Source organism: Polypterus senegalus, chromosome 12 (assembly GCF_016835505.1).
Source record: "Polypterus senegalus isolate Bchr_013 chromosome 12, ASM1683550v1, whole genome shotgun sequence".
NCBI lineage: Eukaryota > Metazoa > Chordata > Cladistia > Polypteriformes > Polypteridae > Polypterus > Polypterus senegalus.
This window is the reverse complement of record NC_053165.1, coordinates 57432476-57454930: the sequence shown is the minus strand read 5'-3', so window position 1 is coordinate 57454930 and position 22455 is coordinate 57432476. Positions and strand designations below refer to the sequence as shown.

Sequence of the window (22455 nt, the reverse complement as noted above, 5' to 3'; positions counted from 1 at the left end):
TAAAATGCATATGATTTTTTTGTGTCCTTGTAGCAGAAATAGGAAGGCAGCAGGTAGGTACCCCGCCCGAAATCAAGAGATAATACGCTGTGTGGCATTTAACACTTCGAAGATTTCCTTCATGTAAAGCTGATAGGTCTCGTTTCTGATATTACTTGTTCCTGTAGACTGTAGTTGCGGTGGGTATCACATGCTGTGCACACACTGAAACCATTCTGAAATAAATTAATAAATTAATATTAAAAGTGGATATTTTCAGTAATTTAAATCAACTATTAGTCAATCATATATATGATAAAGGACATTGTTTAGTCTCCATTTTTTGCAAATCGAGCGTTCAGCTCTCCCTTGATAATATAACCCTTTACGAATAGTCAGAGATCTGTATTCTAAAGTGCAGAATGCCTGTAGTAGCACGCGTAATTTTCATGCATGGTGGATGGATTATAAAAATGAAAAGAGAAAAAAAAGTTTAAAAGTTTAGCTGTTTTCCTATCACCTAGAAAAAAAAAAGCCTAACCATGCTTTGATGTATTTTAATAGCAAATGGGTAATCCCAGATGAAGTCCTTCATAGGGCGGTTGCGATACTGAAAGTTCATGTTTTAATTAGTTGTGATTCAATTTGGTTTCACCTTCTAGTGCTGCTGCATTCATTCCAGCGCAGCGCTTTGGCAATGGCCTCCCGCAGAGCCAGGCTTCCAATGATGTATAACGTGGGTGTACAAAGTGGGTTGATTCGGACCATCGCAGCGAAAGGATCGAGAGCATTATTTTTAAAAGTGAATCCGTAAGACGTCAAGCCACAGAGTATGATATTGATGAATTCCGGAGTCCAGAATAGCAAGAAACACATGGTCACGGCAATAATGACTCGCAAAGAGGACCGCTTACTGTCAGTCCCCTGACTCGGTGGCTCTCTCGCCAGCTGATAACGGGCTATCACGTACAGTTTAATGTTTAGTAATAGCATCATAATTACTGCAACTACCTGAACCCCGAAAGTGTTTATTGCATTATAAATTATAGCCACCTGCAAAGGTACCAGATTCATAAGCAACACTGTTAAATAAGTGTACATCCATATAAACGTACAGAGTCCAATAACGACTCTTGGGGTGATCCGTCTGGCGTAAAAGAAGGGTCGTGTCACTGCGACATAGCGGTCTATCTGTGCAGTTAAAATTGTGATGAAGTTCACTCCCAGTAGGGCGGATAAGACAAAGTAAGTCCCGTTCTTTTGTGGGTAGGTGTCTTTGACGTCGAAAAGCCCGATATAGTACCAACCCATACCGGACAGAGTGTCACTAATGCTGGTGCTCAACATGAAGATATAGCGGTTTTCATTACGCAGAGATTTGGTTCGAAGAATCGCGAAGACCACCGACCCGGCGACAGTAACAGTGGAGGTGGCCAGCAGGAAGTGAAACGCAAAGATGAAATAGTCAGCAGTGTTATCGAAACTGAATGCGAGAGGCACAGTCATGCTTTTGGTGTTCTTTGGTTTAGAGAGTCTTACAATTAAACGCAGGAGCGCCTTTTATGCTTAAGATGTGACAAGTCAGACATTCTCCAGAGAGCACCAAAAATAGAATATTTACCCGAAGTAGTTTGCACAAGTCCTAGAAATCATTAGTATAATAAACGGTGATAATACACTTTACTGCTTGAGGACAAACCTTAGGTAGCTAAAGCGATTTTATACACTTTACAAGTTTCATTGTTATATAGGGCAAGTGGATGTAACATTTTTAAGGGGTGATTAAGTATTCATTTATTAGGAAAGGATACACATTGTTCATGTCCTACATTTTTTGTGGGGGTACTTGTAATATCACACACAGAAACTTAAATATTTTGTCGTTTGGCATAAAACAATATGCAGGTAAACTGTGCCTTTCAAGTCAGTGGTCATGGCAAGTATTTAAATGAGCAGAAATTACTTGGAGTCGTCACAACCAGTCTGAGAGATTCTTTCAGCCTATTCTGCTAGACCATCTGTAACCCTATGGTGGGTTTAGAAACTTTATGGATGGATGATATTATGTATCCATCTGACATTGACCCTGAATAATAATATTTTGTACACTCTGCCTGAATTGTTAACTGCATTATTGGCACAGAGTTGCTAAATCAATCCTCCAGAGACCTGTAATCACGTTTCAGTCTGGTAACTCTTTGTACAACATAAGTTCTCTTTGTGTTTTTATAAATTCTATGGTTTAAGTCTAGTTTCCTTACACATTCTGACTGACAACTGTTACTTCAATATGTCAGAACTAAATGGGGATTGGGTGTAACTGTGGAGACCATTGTACCATGTGCTGTATTTCCACGACTGATTGATGTGATGTGTTGGTATTTATTCCAGAACCAATTCATGTCTCCGGCCTGTGTCATCAAGGTAGATACCACCTTTGGCTGAAGACTCTGTTTTATGTCATGTCATGCCATTTCCTAACCCGCTCAAACCAGATCAGGGTCACAGGTGGAGCTGGAGCCCATCCTAGATAGCATAGTGTGCAAGGTAGGAGCAAACCCAGGATGGGGTGCCAATCCATCACAGGACTCTGTTTTATCTATTATTTTAACTGCAGCAACATCAGGTTATGGGATACATTTAGGGCCACAGAGTAGATCAGTGTTGGAGAATGAACCAGTAACTTTTATAGACCAAAGTTTTTACCACTAGGCCACATAGTTTTTTTTTTTTTAAATATAGTTTCAGAATAAAACACCTAAAGTTTTTTTTATACTTCACTGCCACTGTCTTGGGCATTTGCCAATATGGTCTTGTCTGCATGTTCTGTTTTGTCATCCATGACGATGTACCTAGTGAAACTATTTGCCTTCTTAAGAAGTTCATTTATGCTTTAAGCATAAAATAACTGACTATACCTATTGTACTAAATGTAGGTACATTTGTAGATTTGTTTTCACTTTAATATTTAAAGGATAAATTCGGTATTTTTCAACTCGAAGTTACTGTACTTCTACACGAACATCGTATTTGCCATGCGAAATTGAGTTCTGAAGTTAAGTATTTTCTATGAAATTTTAAAAATACAGAGCCTATTCTTGTATTTCATAATGAAAGTCATTTGGCATGTGCCCGACTGCAAAACAAAAGCCTAATTATGTGGAAATAGTCTTTTTAAAACCAGAAACTCATAGGTATTTTACAAATCTGTTACCTTCCACTATTGACTGTATCTATAATAAGTAATTAAAGGGTCTTTCATGAACTTTCATTGGACAGTTCTGTTGGGAACCAAAAATGCTTATTGTATTGTGTCGCTTAGAAGAACCACTTTGGCACATCTATTTTGCCATTTGTATGATTTGGCGAGCACTCTCTTTGCAAGCTGTTATTATCAACTTTGCTATTGAACCTGTTCCGTGTTTTTATTTTTTTTTCTTTCATACTGACCTAATCTTAAATTGAATTATTTTTATGTATGAGTAATGAAAATAAATAATCATGAAATCACCTGTATTCTTAATTACACAAAATTAGCTGATAAATGAATACATTCTCCAGTATTCTTAATACATAAATGAATGAATTATGAACGAATTATGAACGAATTTGTCTAACACAAGATGGCAGCATACTGCAAGGAATGAAACGACTCTTGTTATCGATCCTCACAAATTGGCCAGAAACATAGAGCTATACTAGAAAAAAACATGTATACTGGAGTATTTTTAAATTGCATACAATATACATATATATTTTTACAAACACCCGATGTTTTATTACAGCATAATAATGAGATTATGACAACACAACAGTTATTCATAAAATATTCTTGCTTATGCACACTTGATGTTGGAGGACACAACACTGTTTAAATGTAAATATACATCTGTTAAAATGTTAACGGTTAAATGCTCCACTTACTGTTACTTTTATTCATTTTAGTGGGAATTTCTAAAGGTGACGTATAATGCAACAGAATTAAAAAGGTAACAGACAGGCCACCCTCAAGGAACATCCTCCGCGTGGCAATGTCAAACATTTCTTTCATGTCAAGCTGACAAGCCTCGTGTTTAAATGTACTTGTTCCTGTAGTGTGCACATCACAAAATGTTCTAAATAATCTGAACCAGTTCTGAAATTAATTAAATAATAAATATTACAAATGAGTCCCTTGAATCGCGTAATACGAATATCAGTTAAAGACAACTTTCCAGGCTCCAGTATATTGCAAAATGAGTTTTCAGTCCTCCCGCGTATAGTAGGCAGTGATGAGTATTTTAATTTGAAGAATGTCTGGTATAATATTTGTGCTGGTGATCAATGGATTTATGATTAAACAGGAAAAATGCAAATAATAACTTAGCTATCAGCTGTAAAATTTGAAGTGCACACGAGAGTATTTGATTACAGTTGCGTCCATTTCAATTGCTGATCTACCAATTCATGTGTCGGTTGCGACGCTGACAGGTTTAATTATTTGTAATTTAGTTGCGTTTTACCTTCTAGTCCTGCAGCAGTCATTCCAGTGCAGCGCTTTGGCAATGGCCTCCCGCAGAGCCAGGCTTCCTATGATGTATAACGTAGGTGTACAAAGAGGGTTGATTCGGACCATCGCAGCGAAAGGATCGAGCGCGTCTTTTTTAAACGTATACCCATATGAAGTCAAGCCACAAAGTATAACATTAATGAATTCCGGAGTCCAGAATAGCAAGAAACACATGGTCACGGCAATAATGAGTCGCAAAGAGGACCGCTTACTGTCAGTCCCCTGACTCGGTGGCTCTCTCGCCAGCTGATAACGGGCTATCACGTACAGTTTAATGTTTAGTAATAGCATCATAATTACTGCAACTACCTGAACCCCGAAAGTGTTTATTGCATTATAAATTATAGCCACCTGCAAAGGTACCAGATTCATAAGCAACACTGTTAAATAAGTGTACATCCATATAAACGTACAGAGTCCAATAACGACTCTTGGGGTGATCCGTCTGGCGTAAAAGAAGGGTCGTGTCACTGCGACATAGCGGTCTATCTGTGCAGTTAAAATTGTGATGAAGTTCACTCCCAGTAGGGCGGATAAGACAAAGTAAGTCCCGTTCTTTTGTGGGTAGGTGTCTTTGACGTCGAAAAGCCCGATATAGTACCAACCCATACCGGACAGAGTGTCACTGATGCTGGTGCTCAACATGAAGATATAGCGGTTTTCACTACGCAGAGACTTGGTGCGAAGAATCGCGAAGACCACCGACCCGGCGACAGTAACAGTGGAGGTGGCCAGCAGGAAGTGAAACGCGAAGATGAAATAATCAGCAGTGTTATCGAAGCTAAATGCGAGAGGCACAGTCATGCTTTTGGTGTCCTTTGGTTCAAGGAGTCTTAAATGCAAGAGCGCCGTTTATGTATTGGATGCGACAGGTGTAACATTCTCCCGAGAGCACTTAAAATAGAATATTTACCTGAAGTAGTGTGCACAAGTCCCAGAAATCATTAGTATAATAAACGGTGATAATAAGCTTTGCGGCTTGAGGACAAAACTTGGGTAACTGAAGGTATTCTATACACAGTCCACGTTCCATTGTAAAAATAACTCCAAAAGTGTATAGAACAAGTGGCCATTCCTCTTTGAGGGATAATTAAGAACGATAAATGTTAATTTTAAAAATAATATTTACTAGAATGAAGCTCTGGGGTGGGCTGGCGCCCTGCCCGGGGTTTGTTTCTTGCCTTGCGCCCTGTGTTGGCTGGGATTTGCTCCAGCAGACCCCCGTGACTCTGTAGTTAGGATATAGCGGGTTGGATAATGGATGGATGGATGGATGGATAGAATGGAGCTTATGAACTAGTGTATTTCTAGTTAATTTAAATTGCTTCTGTGAAGACTCCTATGAGGACCTTAAAAATTCCGCCCTGTTTTGCACAACAAAGGACGAACGAAAAGTTTTAGTTTCAAGCAAATTATTATATCAAACATTGTAAAGGAAAGTACAGAATGTTCTTGGACTTTTCACATAATCTAAGATGGACTAGTAAGACAGAATTTCTGCATTGTGCTCAGTTCTGTAAAGACATACCCTTTGACAACAGATCTTAAATTAGTTTGGTTTGAACAGTTAATGGATGGAGGATATTATGCATTCTCCTGACGCTGACCTTCAATTGCTAATATTCTGTACACTAACTGGGTAGAGATTGGCACAATGGCTAGTGCTGCTGAATCTCTCCTCCGGTTTCGTGTGTTCGCTTTTCAATTTAGTCACTCTGTGTATAGAGAAGGTATGTTCTCCAAAATGTATTCTATGTATGAACTCTGGTTTAGTCTCATTTTAAGCTCTCAGATGCTACCTCCATACTGGTGTTAATTTGATCCAGTAACAGTGAATGTGGGTCCGGCTATGACTGCGTAGACAGGTGTGTTCTGGAATGTCAATGTGAGGAACATGATTAAAAAAAACAGCAAAAACTAATGTTTGAATATTAAAAAAGAAAAACTGTAATGTTCCATAGCTCAATCTAAAGCGTCTTTAGTCGTAAAATCTTTGTTTCATATTGCCATAATGGAAGTAACTGCAAGTTATGGGATTTGTTTTTGTCGGTGCAGTGGGCTTGTTCTTTTCTTGTTTATACATGTCTTCCTATAGTTTCTATAGGGAAAGTGTACCGAATTTCTAGGGACTGCAAAAAAAAAGGATTATAATTGCAGATGCAGCTTCTTATTCAGAAATGAATGATTTGTCTCTTAGGTTTGCAGGTATCCTCAAATTTTCAAAAGCTTCAGATTTACAGATTATTTGTTTTGTTTGTTCGCTGATATCAGAATAGATCTCCGGATACTTTATTCATAGAACTCCATTGCATGTCTTTGGTGCGCATGCTGTTCTTTCTCAGTCTATGTATAATGTCAAAAAAAAAAACAGGTTCATACAGTATGTGTTTGAGGAAAGTTGTCTAATAGATTGGAGTCCCAAACATCGATGGAAAAGCTCAGGACCTGGCAACCATGCACGACTTACACCAACATGATTCACAAAATAGAAAGTGTGCAGAACAACCAATTACAATGAACATCTGTATTTTTCCAGAGATATTTTATTAAACAAGGTACAGTAGATCTTACTCTTCTCCGTCATTACTATAAAAATACATCTCTTCAGTCTTTTGAGGAGTTTTTTTTTCATACAGCTTCTAAATCCCATGTTCAAATGCATCAAAGGCTTCATTACACCCTGGAGTTCTTTGGAAATTCTTCACCCATAATGTACACCTTAATGATCATTGTAAGGGGCTTACCTTTACCAGTAATGTGTTACTACATCCGTCAAAATCATTGATTTAAAACAATTCCAAAATTATTTACATAATCTTTAATAACGAGCGGCAGGGTGATGAAGTGCTCAGCGTTGTGTCCTGCCACCTAATGCAAGTTCGTCCAGTGTCTGGAGTTCTTATTCTACGTTTGTATATTGTTTTTATTTTCCTCCCAAGCTGTATTCCAGATACCTCCAACAAACCAAACACGCGCACGTTTTGCATACCTGATGAATTTAAACGGGCCCTCTTTCGATCGGCAACCCAATCAGTGTTTCTCACCTATGCTTAATGCCGCTCTTGTATGAATGAACTCACCGAACCCGAACTCGATACTTTACAATCTTTACCATTCATAAATCAGACGGTATATCTGATGTTCCTCAAGCTGAGTCGAATACCGCATGTGTAGTAAAACAGTGTGAGCCGCGGGCAGAGTCACCAGGAGCTTAACGCCGCCCCTCAGTCACTCACTGACTCGCTTGTTCACTCGTTCCACGGAAGCTGAACTGGTCATATCACTTGCATTATAAAAATATTGACGAGCTTTGGAAATCAGTCAAGCATAGAAGTATAAACTGCATAGTTACTACAGTGTTTTTAAATGACATGAAATACATTTTAGAAACATCTATTTGATTTCAGTATTATGATTAACAGTACAATAATTATTCATAAAATGTACTTGTAAATTAAACAGTTAATTTTGGCAGCTAAAATACTGCTTTCATGTAAATATACTTGCAATTATCTGTTAAAATACAATGGTTACATTCTTTACCGTTCTTATACAGTGAAAATACCAATATCATTTAATGTACCTCTAAGGGATTTTTTTAGGGTGTCTTGCGAATGCAGCAGAAATAAGAAAGTAGTAATAGGCACCCCTGCGTGGAATCAAGGAACATCCTCCGCATGGCAATTTCAGAAACGTTTTTAATATCAATGTAACAGCCCTCGTGTCTGAATTTACTTGTTCCTCTAGCCTGCAATTACGGTGGCCATCCCTCCATGTTCTCCACAATCGCAACCAATTCTGAAATGAATAAATATTTTAACATCAAAAGTAAATCATAATTCTTTGCATTTATATAGCGCTTTTCTCACTACTCAAAGCGCTCAACCATGTGACACGAAAATACGTATCTACTGAATGCCTTTTTTCAAAGTCTACAGTATATTTTAAAATGCGTATTCCGTTCTTGTAGTTGACAGTGATCAGAATTTTAAAATAATAAATGCATGGCAGATTCACACACCACTAAAGTCCGTGCTGCAAATCAATGGGTCTTAACAGGAATAGTCTATAGATAAAAGCTGAAATATCTGTTATAATTTTTAAATTGAACTTGCGGACAATTATATTTGCATTCGTTACAGTTGCTGATGCATCCATTCCTCTATAGGTGGGGCTGCGATGCTGACAAGCTGAGTATCAGTTACATACTATTCAATGAGTTGTTTTCAAAATGTCTAATACGGTATGTTGTAAAATGAGTATTCCGTTCACTCCCACTATTATAAAGTAAGCAGAAACTAAAATTCAAAGTGAGGAATTCCCAGTAAAATGACACACTAATAATTTTCGAGCAGTTAATGGATGCACGAAAAAAACAGAAAAAAATTTACCTTGAAATGTTTTTCCTTTTAATTATAAAATCTGTTCTAAAATTTGAAGTGACCTTTCGGGCATAATGTATTCATTCATACGTGGTTTCCCGACGATGGCAACTTCGTTGCAAAAATTGGGTTTAATATGATTCGTTTTACCTTCTAGTCCTGCTGCAGTCATTCCAGCGCAGCGCTTTCGCAATGGCCTCCCGCAGAGCCAGGCTTCCTATGATGTATAACGTGGGTGTACAAAGAGGGTTGATTCGAACCATCGCAACGAAAGGATCGAGCGCGTCGTTTTTAAACGTATACCCATATGAAGTCAAGCCACAGAGTATAATATTGATGAATTCCGGCGTCCAGAATATTAAGAAACACATGGCGACTGCAATAATGAGTCGCAAAGAGGACCGCTTACTGTCAGTCCCCTGACTCGGTGGCTCTCTCGCCAGCTGATATCGGGCTATCACGTACAGTTTAATGTTCAGTAATATCATCAGAATTACTGCAACTACCTGAACCCCGAAAGAGTTTATTGCTTGATAAATTATAGCTACCTGCAACGGCACCAGATTAATAAGCAACACTGTTAAATAAGTGTACATCCATATAAACGTACAGAGTCCAATAACAACTCTTCGTGTGATTCGTCTAGCGTAGAAGAAGGGTCGTGACACTGCGACATAGCGATCTATCTGTGCAGTTAGAATTGTGATGAAGTTCACTCCCAGTAAGGTAGGTATAACAAAGTAAGTCCCGTTCTTTTGAGGGTACGTGTCTTTGACGTCGAAAAGCCCGATATAGTACCAGCCCACACCGGACAGAGTGTCGCTAATGCTGGTGCTCAACATGAAGATATAGCGGTTTTCATTACGCAAAGACTTGGTGCGAAGAATCGCGAAGACCACCGACCCGGCGACAGTAACAGTGGAGGTGGCCAGCAGGAAGTGAAACGCGAAGATGAAATAATCGGCAGTGTTATCGAAGCTGAATGCGAGTGGCACAGTCATGCTTTTGATGTCCTTTGGCTTAGAGAGTCTTACAATTAAACGCAGGAGCGCCTTTTATGCTTAAGATGTGACAAGTCAGACATTCTCCAGAGAGAACCTAAAATAGAATATATACCCGAAGTAGTGTGCACAAGTCCCAGAAATCATTAGTATAATAAACGGTGATAATAAGCTTTGCTGCTCGAGGACAAACCTTGGGTAGCTAAAGCGATTTTGTAGACTCACATATCGTGATTATGCCAGGGATTTAAACGAAGTATTCATGCAGTCTTAGTTGGACTGGCACGCCGGAATTTCTGCTTTGTGCTTGGTTCTGCCACGATAGACCTCTTGCCACCTTGATAGTAAACTATGTGTGGGTTTTGAAAATTAATGGATGGTGACAGTAGTGGTAAAGACTGAGCCTGTAATTTTTATGGTCCAAAGCTTTAACCACTATGGGCACAGTGCTTTTTATAATTTCAGAGTAAAGTAATAAGAGCTGGATGAGTTCATTTTGTCGTAATTTACTGCCACAGCCATAGTCATTAGTTTGAATTTTTTTTGTGTATTCTGTTTTGCCTGGTGAGAGTTGTGTAGCCAGCGTGACTGTGTCCACCACTCCAGCGTGGCATTTCTTTCTAACCATGTTGTCACCGAACAGCACTCAAACTTTGCTTCACTTGAAGCTGGAGCTTTGTCGGTTGTCATTGTGCCTTTTCCCCTTCGTAAAGTAACTGACGATTGTCGTTACAGTCAGCCTGTCATTCACGGATACATTTTTATGTTTTATTTGTCTCTTAAGTTTACCTGACTTCTCAACTGCAGTCATTACTGGAGGATTTAAAATCCCGTATCATATTGTTTAGATTGTCCAATAACTTCTGAACAGGTTTCCAGTTTAAGATTCTTTACTCAAATTACTGTATAGCAAGTTTTTATTGTGCTTGGTGTTATTTATCTATCTGCCCAAATTATCTCAAAAGAGAGATCTGGATTTTGAAGGCGGCTCTGTAATGAAGTAGACCCCATAAAGCGCTGGTGCTTATCTCATGGTGGCTGAAAAAACTCAGGCCCCAGTAACTCTAAATGGGTCATAAAATGGAGTGATGGATAGACGTGTACAGAACAACAAACTGCAAGGACCATCAATATGTTTCAAATGATATTTTATTATTCAAGGTCTAATAGATAATAATAAAGCAAAAGACAAGAGAGTGATGTAAACATTGCTAAATTTATAAAATATTCAATAAAGTATTGATTGTATGAGTTGGTGCCTTCAAGCATTTAGGCATTGTTTGGTGTTATAAAGTGAGATGAAGGAGGAATTTTATAGACTATTAAACCTACAGTTTTTGAAAATTTAACACATTTAACAAAAGCATGCGTTTATATAAAACATGATATGTTTATTTGTATGTATACTGGATCACAGACAGTTACACACGGGAAGCTATACAGTATGTGTCAGCCTTATTCAGTCCATTGTCCACAACTGTAAACAATTTAATTGAGCAATTTCAAATTTGTTGTCACACTCTAACGACTAACAGGTTTGGTTGATTGATAAAAATCTAATTTAGGTGGATATAATGACAGTGAGTGTCTTCTGCGACAGATAGCATCACGTCTGAGGTTGGCTCCCATCTTGAGGTCCACTTTGCCAGGACAGGCTTCCGCTTACTTTAACCCTGTATTGGAGAAAGCAGGTTCATAAAAACAATGAATGGAAGTTTGAATAAAAATGTAATAGTGGGTCAACAGTTGTTCTGCAACATAATGGAGAAAAATACATAATATAAACAATACATTAATTATTTTGTTGCTCCTTTACTCCAAAGATCCCATCATAAACCACTATAAACATTTGTTTGTGGGTCAAGAACACCATAACCTTTCATCACATATTTAAGAAAGAACTGAATGCATACTGTAGGACTGAACATTTTTAATTCAAAAAATCTAAATGTGCTATACACTCTAAGCGTGCTTGAATGGTCCTTCAGAACAATACCATAGGGCAGGGGTCCTCAATCACAGTCCTGGAGGGCCGCAGTGGCTGCAGGTTTTTGTTCTAACCCGATTGCTTAATTAGAAAGCAATTCTTGCCAATAATTTGATTTCATGGCTTGTTAGAGCTTTAACTCTGCTATGTCAGGTCATTCTCATATCCTAGATTTTCTTCCCCTTTCTAAAGATATCATCCAAATGATTTGAAGGCTAAAATGGAGGAGTAATTCTCAGTCCTTCCCTTTTTTCTCTTCACTTTCCTTCCAGGTGTTTAATTAAACCCAATAGTGGATGATAAATACACACAGGAATACATGGTAAAAAGCTAAATGGAGAAATGCTGTTCTCTTTTGTCATTTGCTTCTTATTGCTAAAAGGGGTGATTAAAAAACAAGAATACAGCTGTTTAAGACTACAATAAGTAATAAGGGCTCATAATCTTAACGAGCGAGGCAACTAAAGTGAAGCAGAAGTGTTACTTGAGCAATAAGTGCTTCTTATTAAGCAGCTGGGTTGGAGCAAAAACCTGAAGCCACTGCGGCCCTCCAGGACTGTGACTGAGGACCCCTGCCATAGGGGAACCATATAAAGAACTTTATTTATTCAGATATATGCAATACATCAGATGGTAACAGTTGTGAAATTTCAATGAATTCATGATTATGTAAGGACCCACTTGCTACATAAGAGGCTAAGTGCACGTTTTCTTAATCTTAATCTTAAATGCACAATTTGGAAGGTTTTCTCTGGTCACTCTACATTCCTCGTACTGTGCATTCGACGATATTACATGGTGTTTAGCGGTGCTATAATATTTACTGTTCGAGTGAATGTTGAATTGTGGGTACTAAATGAGCCCTATTAACAAACAGATGTTTCGTCCAGCACTGGTTCCTGCCTTCGTATTTATTCTTTAACTTTCCAGCGTCAGAAAACTGGATTGTTTAGCAGTTAAACTTTTTTTTTTTAACCAAGGTGCGTAATTTAAATACTACTGTGTATTATCATGTACTAACTCTTGCGTCCACTGACGCTAACCACCGGACTACGTGACGATAACATGGCTTGAACTGGTTCAATAATGGGCGAATTAACTTTCAAGTCCTAGCTGGTGATCGTTTCGTTATAGTAGCCTAATGTTGTTGCTGCAGTTCAAAGTAAAATGTGAATCTGGTTTTACCTTTTTGCTGCGCAGCAAGCGTCACGGCGCAGGAACTTCAGAATTGCCTTCCGCAGAGCCACGCTACCTATAATGTACAGTGACGGCGTAGACAAAGGATTCATGCGAATCAATACAGCAAAAGGATCCATTGCAATATTTTTGAACCTGTATCCGTAAGACGTTAGTCCACATAAGGAGACGTTAATGAATCCCGGAGTCCAAAATGCGAGGAAGCACATGGTCACTGCTATGATCAGCAATAAGGAAGCGCGTTTACCGTCGGTCTCAGGACTTGCTGGCTCTCTCTTCAGTTGAAAGCATACAATTCGATAGAGTTTAATGTTTAGTCCTAGCATTATAATCACCGCAAGGATCTGGACACCTAAAGTATTTACTGCATTATAAACCGCAGCTACCTGCCAAGGCACCACATTCATTAGAAATACTGTTAAATAATTTAAAGTCCATACAAAAATACAAATTCCAATAACAACTCTTAAAGTTACTCGTCGGGCATAGAAGAATGGATAGGACACGGCAACATACCGGTCAATCTGTGCAGTGAGAATTGTTATAAAGTTCACGCCGAGTAATGTAGGCAATACAAAGTACGTCCCGTTTCTCTGTGGGTAGGATTCTTTGACGTCGAAAAGTCCAACATAGAACCAGCCAAAGCCAGAAAGTGTGTCGCTGATGCTGGTGCTCAACATGAAAATAAACCGATTTTCAGTGCGGAGAGACTTGGAGCCAAGTATAGCTACAACCACAGCACCGGCTACTAAAACCGTGCAGATTGCCAGCAGAACGTAAAAGGCAACGATGAAGTAGTCACCGATGTTTTCGAAATTAACGGCAAGGGGGACGGTCATGCTGTCAGTTGTTCCTGAAGTGTAAAGACCTATGGTTTTAATGAAGTTGTTCTTGTATATAGACTCATGGATGAAGTGAGATTAGCACAAGTCCCCTGTGGTTAACTAAAATAGAACCTGCACGTGCAGCCGTCAGATAATCACCTTGGCAAACAACAGCATTCGCAGAGGGTGAAAAATAATCAGAAATAAATTGAGGAAATGTTCTATGTACAGTTTAACTGACATTTTTAAAAAGATTCAATGCGAACAGTTATCCAATCAGAATTAAAATAATGTTAATAATGGGAAATTATATTCCGTCCATCTGCTGTTTATACGGGGTTTTCAATAGGCGACTTCCATACATTTCACAGACAGTAATTCACTTTGACTTGTAAACCTTCACAAACTGTATAATGACAAGATGTTTATGTGGTCAGATTATTTTTTTTGTAATATACATCCTCTCTTGCCTGCAAGAGTAGAAAAAGATAATGTTCAACAGGTTATTTGGGAATTTCACCCTTAGCAGTATGTTTGAGATAATTAAAAGATTCAAGGAATCTGTAGAAATTTAGGTATGTAAACAGCAAGGGTGCAAGGCTAAGTTGATGGCTCCTGATCTCCAATCCCTTAAATCCTGCATCAAGAACTATCATTCATCAGTAAGTAATTTAGCAACATGGGCTCAGGAGTACTTTGGCAAACATTTATCAAGTAGCATAACACATAGTTACATCCACAAGTAATTGGTTACAACTGTACTGTGCAAAAAGAATGTCATGTGTTAAGAGTGTCCAGAAGTGCCTTTGATTTCTCTGGGTTTGAAGGCAACTGGGATGGACCACCACAGAGTGGAAATATGTATTGCTGTATGATAAACCAATATCTTTTTAAATAAATGCACATTGTGTCCTTGACCCCAAACAAGAAAATAAACATCTAGACTGTTACTACCTACAACTCCAGAACCTAGCATTTGTGATGGTGTGGGGTTGTGTCAGTGCCCTGGCCAAAGATATTTTGCACTTCTGTGAAGGCACCATTAATGCAGAAAAGTATACAGATTTTGGAGCAATATATGATGCCTACAGGACAACATCTTTTCCATGGATGCCTATGCATATTTAAGCAAGGACAATGCAAAACCACATTCTGTGCAAATTGCAAACGGCTGCTGAGGAAGGGGAAGAGGGTGCTTGACTGGCCTGCTTGCAGCCCTGACCTGTCCCCAATTGAAAATGTGTGGTGCATTCTGAAAAATAAAATATGATAATGAAGACCCCACCCTGTTGCACACCTTATTATCTGTTTGTCAGAAGAATGGGACAAAACTACAGCAAAACACTGAGCAAATTGGTGTCCACTGTCTTCGGTACCTAAACATTTATTAAGTGTTGTGAGGAGGAAAGACATTACAAAGTGTTAAGTTATTTACTCTAAACCTAGAGTCCCCAAACTATGGCCTGCGGGCTGAATGACTGCCCTAGAGTGTCACTTACCGGCTCTTTAAACAATAACCACAATGTCTCTCGAATGTACGATTTATAGCATTAGGCCCATATGTTTTGTATTTTACCCCCACACCAGCCAACTAATAGTGTGAAGGACAGTAAGCTGGCCCCTTAATTAAAAAGTTTGAGGACTCCTGGTTTAAACTTTGATTATAATATGCTGCAAGTATCAAAATCAAAAAATTGTTTATGCATTGGCTGAAACATCAAACAATGGGGCTGTTATATTGTTTTCAGGTTAAAGATTATTTACTATCATTTACTAATTACAGCTTTCAGGTGGTCTTTGCATTTTCCACACTGTCCCAACCTTTTCCAAAGTGAAGTTATAAATGGGAACATAAACTGGAGTGATGAAAGAAATTACAAGGAACATTTATATGTTTCAACGGATATTTTATTAAATAAGGTACAGTACATTGTTAAAAAGAAAAAGAACAATTTAAATAATGCTAATTTTAACACCCTAAACTCTTAAGTGTTGTTTTATTACACATATGATGGTCACTGTGAACGAATGAGAAACTGCTCAGTGTGCATGCGCAAAAGTAAAAGCCCGCCCAACGATGTATAATTGGATTTAAACAAAAAACTTAGTAGAGGACATGTAATAAATAATGTAAAGATGAAAGTCCGTGTCTTTTGTTGGGTTAACTATTAAATTTAAGTAAATTCAAAATTTTACAATTATTATGCAAAATAAACACATTTATATGAGAAAAATAAACTACACCAAGAAATGATTTTTTTCAGTGTACAATTTGATTAAGCACTGTCAAATTTTCTGCCACACCCTAATGGCTATTCTGTTCAATTAATTGGCAAAGTTAGCTAGTTATGACCAAGTGACTGTGAAGGTGTTCTGCAACGGGGAGGCATCACATCTGCGGTGGGTTCTTATTTTGTACTCCACTCTGCCAGATCAGGATTCCGGTCACTTTGACCCTGTAATTGAGAAAGTAGGTTAATAGAATCAACAGAAGTAAGTTTAGATGAAAGTCTATTCATGAATCAAAAACTCAATTTCATATGAACTGCAAAATTAATTACGAGATATTTTCATTAAAAAGGAAAACAATTACAAAAGGCCTCTCCACTTAAAAATGCGTTTTTCCTGGAGTTCTAAACATTTATAGCATTAAAGATCTTATAGGCAGATAATCAGTTCGAGTACCACGCTTGCCCGTAGGTTGGAGAACTCCGTGTTTTAGATGAGTCGTGTTTCCATTGGCCATTTTACCAGATGTCAAAACTTGTACATTAGACCAAAGATCGGCGCGGTGTTTGGTGCTAGTCTAATGCCCTCGACCCTCTGCAATTCGCATACCAGGAGAAGGTGGGAGCAGAGAATGCCATCATCTATATGCTACACCGATCCCTCTCCCACTTGGACAGAGGCAGTGGTGCTGTAAGTATTATATTTCTGGACTTCTCTAGTGCCATCCAGCCTCTGCTCCTTAGGCACAAGTTGACAGAGATGGGAATAGATTCAAACCTGGTGGCATGGCTGGTGGAGTATCTTACAGACAGACCTCAGTATGTGCGTCTCGGGAACTGCAGGTCTGACATTGTGGTCAGTAGCACAGGAGCGCCGCAGGGGACTGTACTTTCTCCGGTCCTGTTCTGCCAACATACATCAGACTTCCAATACAACTCGGAGTCCTGCCATGTGCAAAAGTTCACTGACGACACTGCTATCGTGGGCTGCATCAGGAGTGGGCAAGAGGAGGAGTATAGGAACCTAATCAAGGACTTTGTTAAATGGTGCGACTCTAACCACCTACACCTGAACACCAACAAAACCAAGGAGCTACTGTTGGATTTTAGATGGCAAAGGCCCCACTTGGACCCTGTGATTATCAGAGATGACTGTGTGCAGAGGGTGCAGACCTATAAATACCTGGGAGTGCAGCTGGATGATAAATTGGACTGGACTGCCAACACTGATGCTCTGTACAAGAGAGGACACAGCCGACTATACTTCCTTAGAAGGCTGGCGTCCTTCAACATCTGCAATAAGATGCTGCAGATGTTCTATCAGACGGTTGTGGCAAGCACCCTCTTCTATGCAGTGATATGCTGGGGAGGCACCATAAAGAAGAGGGGCACCTCATGCCTGGACAAATTGGTGAGGAAGGCAGGTTCTATTGTAGGCACGGAGCTGGACAGTTTGACATCCGTGGCAGAGTGACGGGCGCTGAGCAGGTTCCTGTCAATCATGGAGAATCCACTCCATCCACTGAACAGGATCATCTCCAGACAGAGGAGTAGCTTCAGCGGCAGACTGCTGTCACCGTCCTGCTCCACTGACAGACTGAGGAGATCGTTCCTCCCTCACACTATGCGACTCTTCAGTTCCACCCTGGGGGGGTAAACGTTAACATTTTACAAAGTTATTGTCTGTTATACAGTACCTGCATTTTTATCACGCTTTAATTTATCATTGTTTTTTATCAGTATAATGCTGCTGGAGTATGTGATTTTCCACTTGGGAATTAATAAAGTATCTATCTATCTATCTATCTATCTATCTATCTATCTATCTATCTATCTATCTATCATGAACGTACTTTCGAACAGTGCTGGTCAGGTGGAGTAATGGACGCTCGAAGATCAGGGGCTTATGGCCGTGAATGGCAAACGTCGGGCCAAAGACATGTACGCAGAAAGTGACACGCAGGAGTCGGTATAGCTGTGAGGAATCATTACTAAGCACAGAGCAACACTAATACCCTTATAATAATGGATTTATTACAAAAAGCAAAACATTAAGAGATAGTGATTTGCTATAGAATTGGAGGAGCAATTTTCTGTTTGTTAAATTATATGTCATGTATCTTAACGAAAATATAATTAATTCAATTACTAACCTAGTTAATTTTGTTATGTGAGTTCTATGGTATAACTTTATATTAGTTAACTTTTTTTTTTTTAATTTACAGCACATTACAATAAAAGTGAACCTTTAACCATAAACTGAAGTCAATTCACTGTAATAATTATGCCAATCAGTAAATCATTATAAAATATTGATAGGATCAAGTACCAGTACACAGCCTACATTAGCAAATTAACAACAACCAATAGCATACGTGTTGTATGATTTAATTATACACATTGAAAAAAATTAATTGTTTAAAGAAGTTGTGGCACTTTGTCTGGTGGAGAAGTAAGGTTTGCTTTTGAGGTGTATGATGTCCTACAACTGTGCTAGCTTATCGAATACAACCCAGCATAAGTCAGCTTCTATAGCCTCAAAACACCTTCAGCACGCAGGTAAAAATAAGTCTGCTAACTTTGTTTAAGTTTTTTTTCCCCAACTGTGCAAAGGTATGGTTCACCAGAACAATATGGTAAAAGAGGGTGTTTCCTTATGCAAAAATCATGACTTCAGTGTTACTGAAAGTGCTTTACCGTTTTACAGTGATTTAACTTTGATATTAAACAGTTTTACAATGTAAAATTAACAGCCATTTTTTCATATATATATATCTATATATATATATAGTGGCAAATGGCTGTGGGTGCGACCCACTGGGGACCAGAAGAGGGCTTACGCCCACCTTAGGCCATGTGGGGGCGACCACCCTGGTGCCTTTGGTGGCCACGGGTACAGGGCTTCAAAGCTCAACCCTGTAGGTGCTCGTGGTCACTGGCAGGGGGCGCCCGGATGCCGGAAGTGCCAGGGGAGGACACGCAGGGACACACGGAGTGCTTCCGGCAATGCAGCTGGCACTTCCGCCACACTGGGGAGTGCCGGTGGAAGATTGCCGGGAATCACCTGGAGCACATCGTAGTGACTATAAAAGGGGCCGCCTCCCTTCATTTGGAGCTGTAGTCGGGTGAGGAGGAGGACGAGGTCTGGAGAAGAGAGTGGAGGTGGCCTGAAGAGACGAGGCTGAGTTTGAGAGTCCTGGACTTTGGGGGAGTATCTTGGGGTTTTGTGTTGCACTTATTGACTTGTAAATAGTAGGAACTGTAAATAAACGTGTGGTGGTGCTTAAAAACATGTCAGTCTGTCTGTGTCCAGGCTTAGTCCACAACATACATATATATATATATATATATATATATATATATATATATATATATATATATATATATATATATATATAAAATGACACACATCAGGTTTTCTTAATCTCTGGCATCCTATGGGTCACCTGCTATACAGTAAATATTTCTGTTCTGTCCACATTTGGAACCTACTGAAAGCCGAAAGAACGAATTTCATACCCAAAGAATCTTTCACAGAAGGAAACAGTTCTTTCTCAAGCAAAGGCTATACATCGCAGCTCGGTTAAGAGCCATTTCGGAATGTTTATTGTTAAGAATTAAGAGATCGATCTGTTCTTAACATAATTCTTTTTTTTTGTAAAAACTTGATTACTATGTATGGATTGTAATAAAATTAATAATAAAAAAAAAGAATTAAGAGATTGTTAAATGCAGCAAAGTACTTCAACAACAACAACACAAAAGAAGGATTAAAGAGTAAAGAGAATACGTGTCTGCACATTCAGACACACAGACAGCACATCTGGTAACAACATGTAAATTGTTCATGTATTTAATTTAATAATAATAATAATTATAATAATAATAATAATAATAATAATAATAATAATAATAATAATACATTTTATTTATATAGCGCCTTTCCCATGCTCAAGGCACCCACAATCATTAAATAAAGATGAGTAAATAAATGATCATATGTTTTAAAGTTTTCCACAGTCTTTCGAATAGTGCATCATGTCTTATTTATATTATATATACCTGGAATAAATAATATAATTAAATATAAGTGGGAACTATTGAACCAAACAAAATAACTGTAAAAACGGTAGATTTGGTGAACTGCCTAACCACTGCATACCAATCTGATTTTCACCTTTTGTTCTGAAATCAGGACTTGTAACATTTCCTGCCTCTGTTTCATAAAGCGACATGCCTTTAACGTCTACATTCAGTCAGGCTGCGAGTTCACTGATGTGCTGCGTTCTTCAGGGTTACTGTCACTCATTCACCGCCAGACTCTCTGTTCCTTGCATTTTGACACACTGTCGGATTGTTTCAGTCCCCGGCTGCAATATCCGTAAAATGAGAGCCTTTATAGCAGGTGTAATAGACTCTCAGAAACTGGAAGTATAAATGAACATCAATTTCAACCTATTAAATTAATTTAAATAATGTGTAAGTGGGCGATCCGTAAGATGATGATCTGAGACAAAGGCACAGAATTCAGCTGATGTTGTTCTAGGCAGGTTTTCTTAATTGTATAGATTTATTTCTACAGAAACGTAACACCCACAATTTTTGGCTTTCCATGTTCTCTCTACTGCAACCTTAGGATGCAGGTTCTTAAAAACTAAGTTCACTGGAATATTATCAACTTATAAATTTGGAACCATGAACAATGCGACTAATTTACATGAACATTTTATCTATAAAACATAATTATACAAATGAGTTAATGTGATTAACCAGGTATAAACCTTATAGCATTCTAAAAGTTCAGAGAAGTGTTAAGGCGTGTTGGAGACCAAAGTCTGTGGCTACAGTCCGCGCAAGCTCTAGACAGTTTCGCAGCAGGAGCACGTAGCGATTAACGAGTGTGTTGGGGTGCACGAAAATTACAAAGGATTGGTTACAGTGGGTTTTAAGAAACTCTTCTAAATTATCGATCGATTTCAATATTCTTGTGGTTACGAGGAAACGAAACCCAGGTCGATTTTACCTTTTTGCTATGCAGCAAGCATCACAACTGAGAGACTTCAGAATTGACTTCCGAAGAGCAATACTTCCTAAGATGTACAGTGAGGGCGTAGATAGAGGGTTGATGCGGATCAGTGCAAGAAAAGGGTCCACTGCATTATTTCTGTATCTGTAACCGTAAGAAGTCAGTCCACACAAAGAGAGGTTGATAAAAGCTGGAGTCCAAAAAGCGAGGAAGGACATAGTCACCGCTATGATCAGCAGTAAGGAGGAGCGTTTACCGTCGTTCTCGGGACTTGATTCTCTCTGCAGCTGGTAGCGTGCAATTAGATAGAGCTTAATGTTCAGTACCAGCATCAAAATCACCGCAATAACCTGGACGCCTAAAGTGCTAACTGCACTATAAACCATAGCTACCTGCCACGGCACTAAGTTCAGAAAAAGCACCATTGAATAATTAAATATCCATATAAAAATACAGATTCCAATAATAACCCGCAGAGTCACCCTGCTAGTGTAGAAGAATGGATAGGACACGGCAACGTACCGATCAATCTGTGCAGTGAGAATTGTTATAAAGTTCACGCCGAGTAATGTAGGCAATACAAAGTACGTCCCGTTTCTCTGTGGGTAGGATTCTTTGACGTCGAAAAGTCCAACATAGAACCAGCCAAAGCCAGACAGTGTGTCGCTGATGCTGGTGCTCAACATGAAGATAAACCGATTTTCAGTGCGGAGAGACTTGGAGCCAAGTATAGCTACAACCACAGCACCGGCTACTAAAACCGTGCAAGTAGCCAACAGAACGTGAAAGGCAAAAATGAAGTAGTCACCGATGTTATCAAAATCAACAGCAAGAGGCACGGTCATGCTGTCAGTTGTCTCCGAAGTAGAAAGATATCTAATGTTTAGATATTCCAGCATATAAACTCATGAAGTGACGTGCAGAGGCCCATTGCGATTTATTAAAACGGCAATTCTGTGTAATTGTCAGATTTATTCTCTCTGTGGCAAACAACAGGAGCTATCTTTGTGCGCGGGATTAGTAAAGAATAAACTGATGAAATCTTTATTCCCCCGTGTACAAAATGTACTGTGCAGCTAATCGACCATTCAAATTACTAAATGTTATAAAATCAGTATTAAAAGAAAACATTGTAAGACATTTATTTAGTCCATTTAGTTGGCAGTTTTCAGAAGACCAAAATAGGAAACGTTAATACTTAACATCACTCAATTCCAATTGCATCTTCATTATAGTCAGATTTTTCAATAGTTACTTGCAATTGCATTCTGAATAGATAGAT

General features: G+C 38.8%; 5 protein-coding genes across 5 annotated transcripts; all 5 read right to left on the bottom strand.

The window, feature by feature from the left end:
* Positions 1-630: 630 nt before the first annotated feature.
* Positions 631-1485, bottom strand: LOC120540484 (G-protein coupled receptor 183-like). Its single transcript, XM_039771322.1, has one exon. It carries the CDS (start codon positions 1483-1485, stop codon positions 631-633), a length of 855 nt encoding a protein of 284 aa, XP_039627256.1.
* A 2992-nt stretch (positions 1486-4477) lies between these two features.
* On the bottom strand, positions 4478-5332 carry LOC120540483 (adrenocorticotropic hormone receptor-like). The gene has a single exon (XM_039771320.1). The coding sequence runs from the start codon at positions 5330-5332 to the stop codon at positions 4478-4480; it is 855 nt and encodes a 284-aa protein (XP_039627254.1).
* A 3724-nt stretch (positions 5333-9056) lies between these two features.
* On the bottom strand, positions 9057-9911 carry LOC120540482 (G-protein coupled receptor 183-like). Its single transcript, XM_039771319.1, has one exon. It carries the CDS (start codon positions 9909-9911, stop codon positions 9057-9059), a length of 855 nt encoding a protein of 284 aa, XP_039627253.1.
* Positions 9912-11197: 1286 nt separating this feature from the next.
* On the bottom strand, positions 11198-13934 carry LOC120540481 (G-protein coupled receptor 183-like). Its single transcript, XM_039771318.1, has 2 exons — positions 13084-13934; positions 11198-11584 (listed from the first exon to the last, which is right to left on the bottom strand). Exons 1-2 carry the CDS (start codon positions 13932-13934, stop codon positions 11518-11520), a joined length of 918 nt encoding a protein of 305 aa, XP_039627252.1. The 3' UTR covers positions 11198-11517.
* Positions 13935-21166: 7232 nt separating this feature from the next.
* Positions 21167-22018, bottom strand: LOC120540479 (G-protein coupled receptor 183-like). The gene has a single exon (XM_039771317.1). The coding sequence runs from the start codon at positions 22016-22018 to the stop codon at positions 21167-21169; it is 852 nt and encodes a 283-aa protein (XP_039627251.1).
* Between the last annotated feature and the right edge of the window lie 437 nt (positions 22019-22455).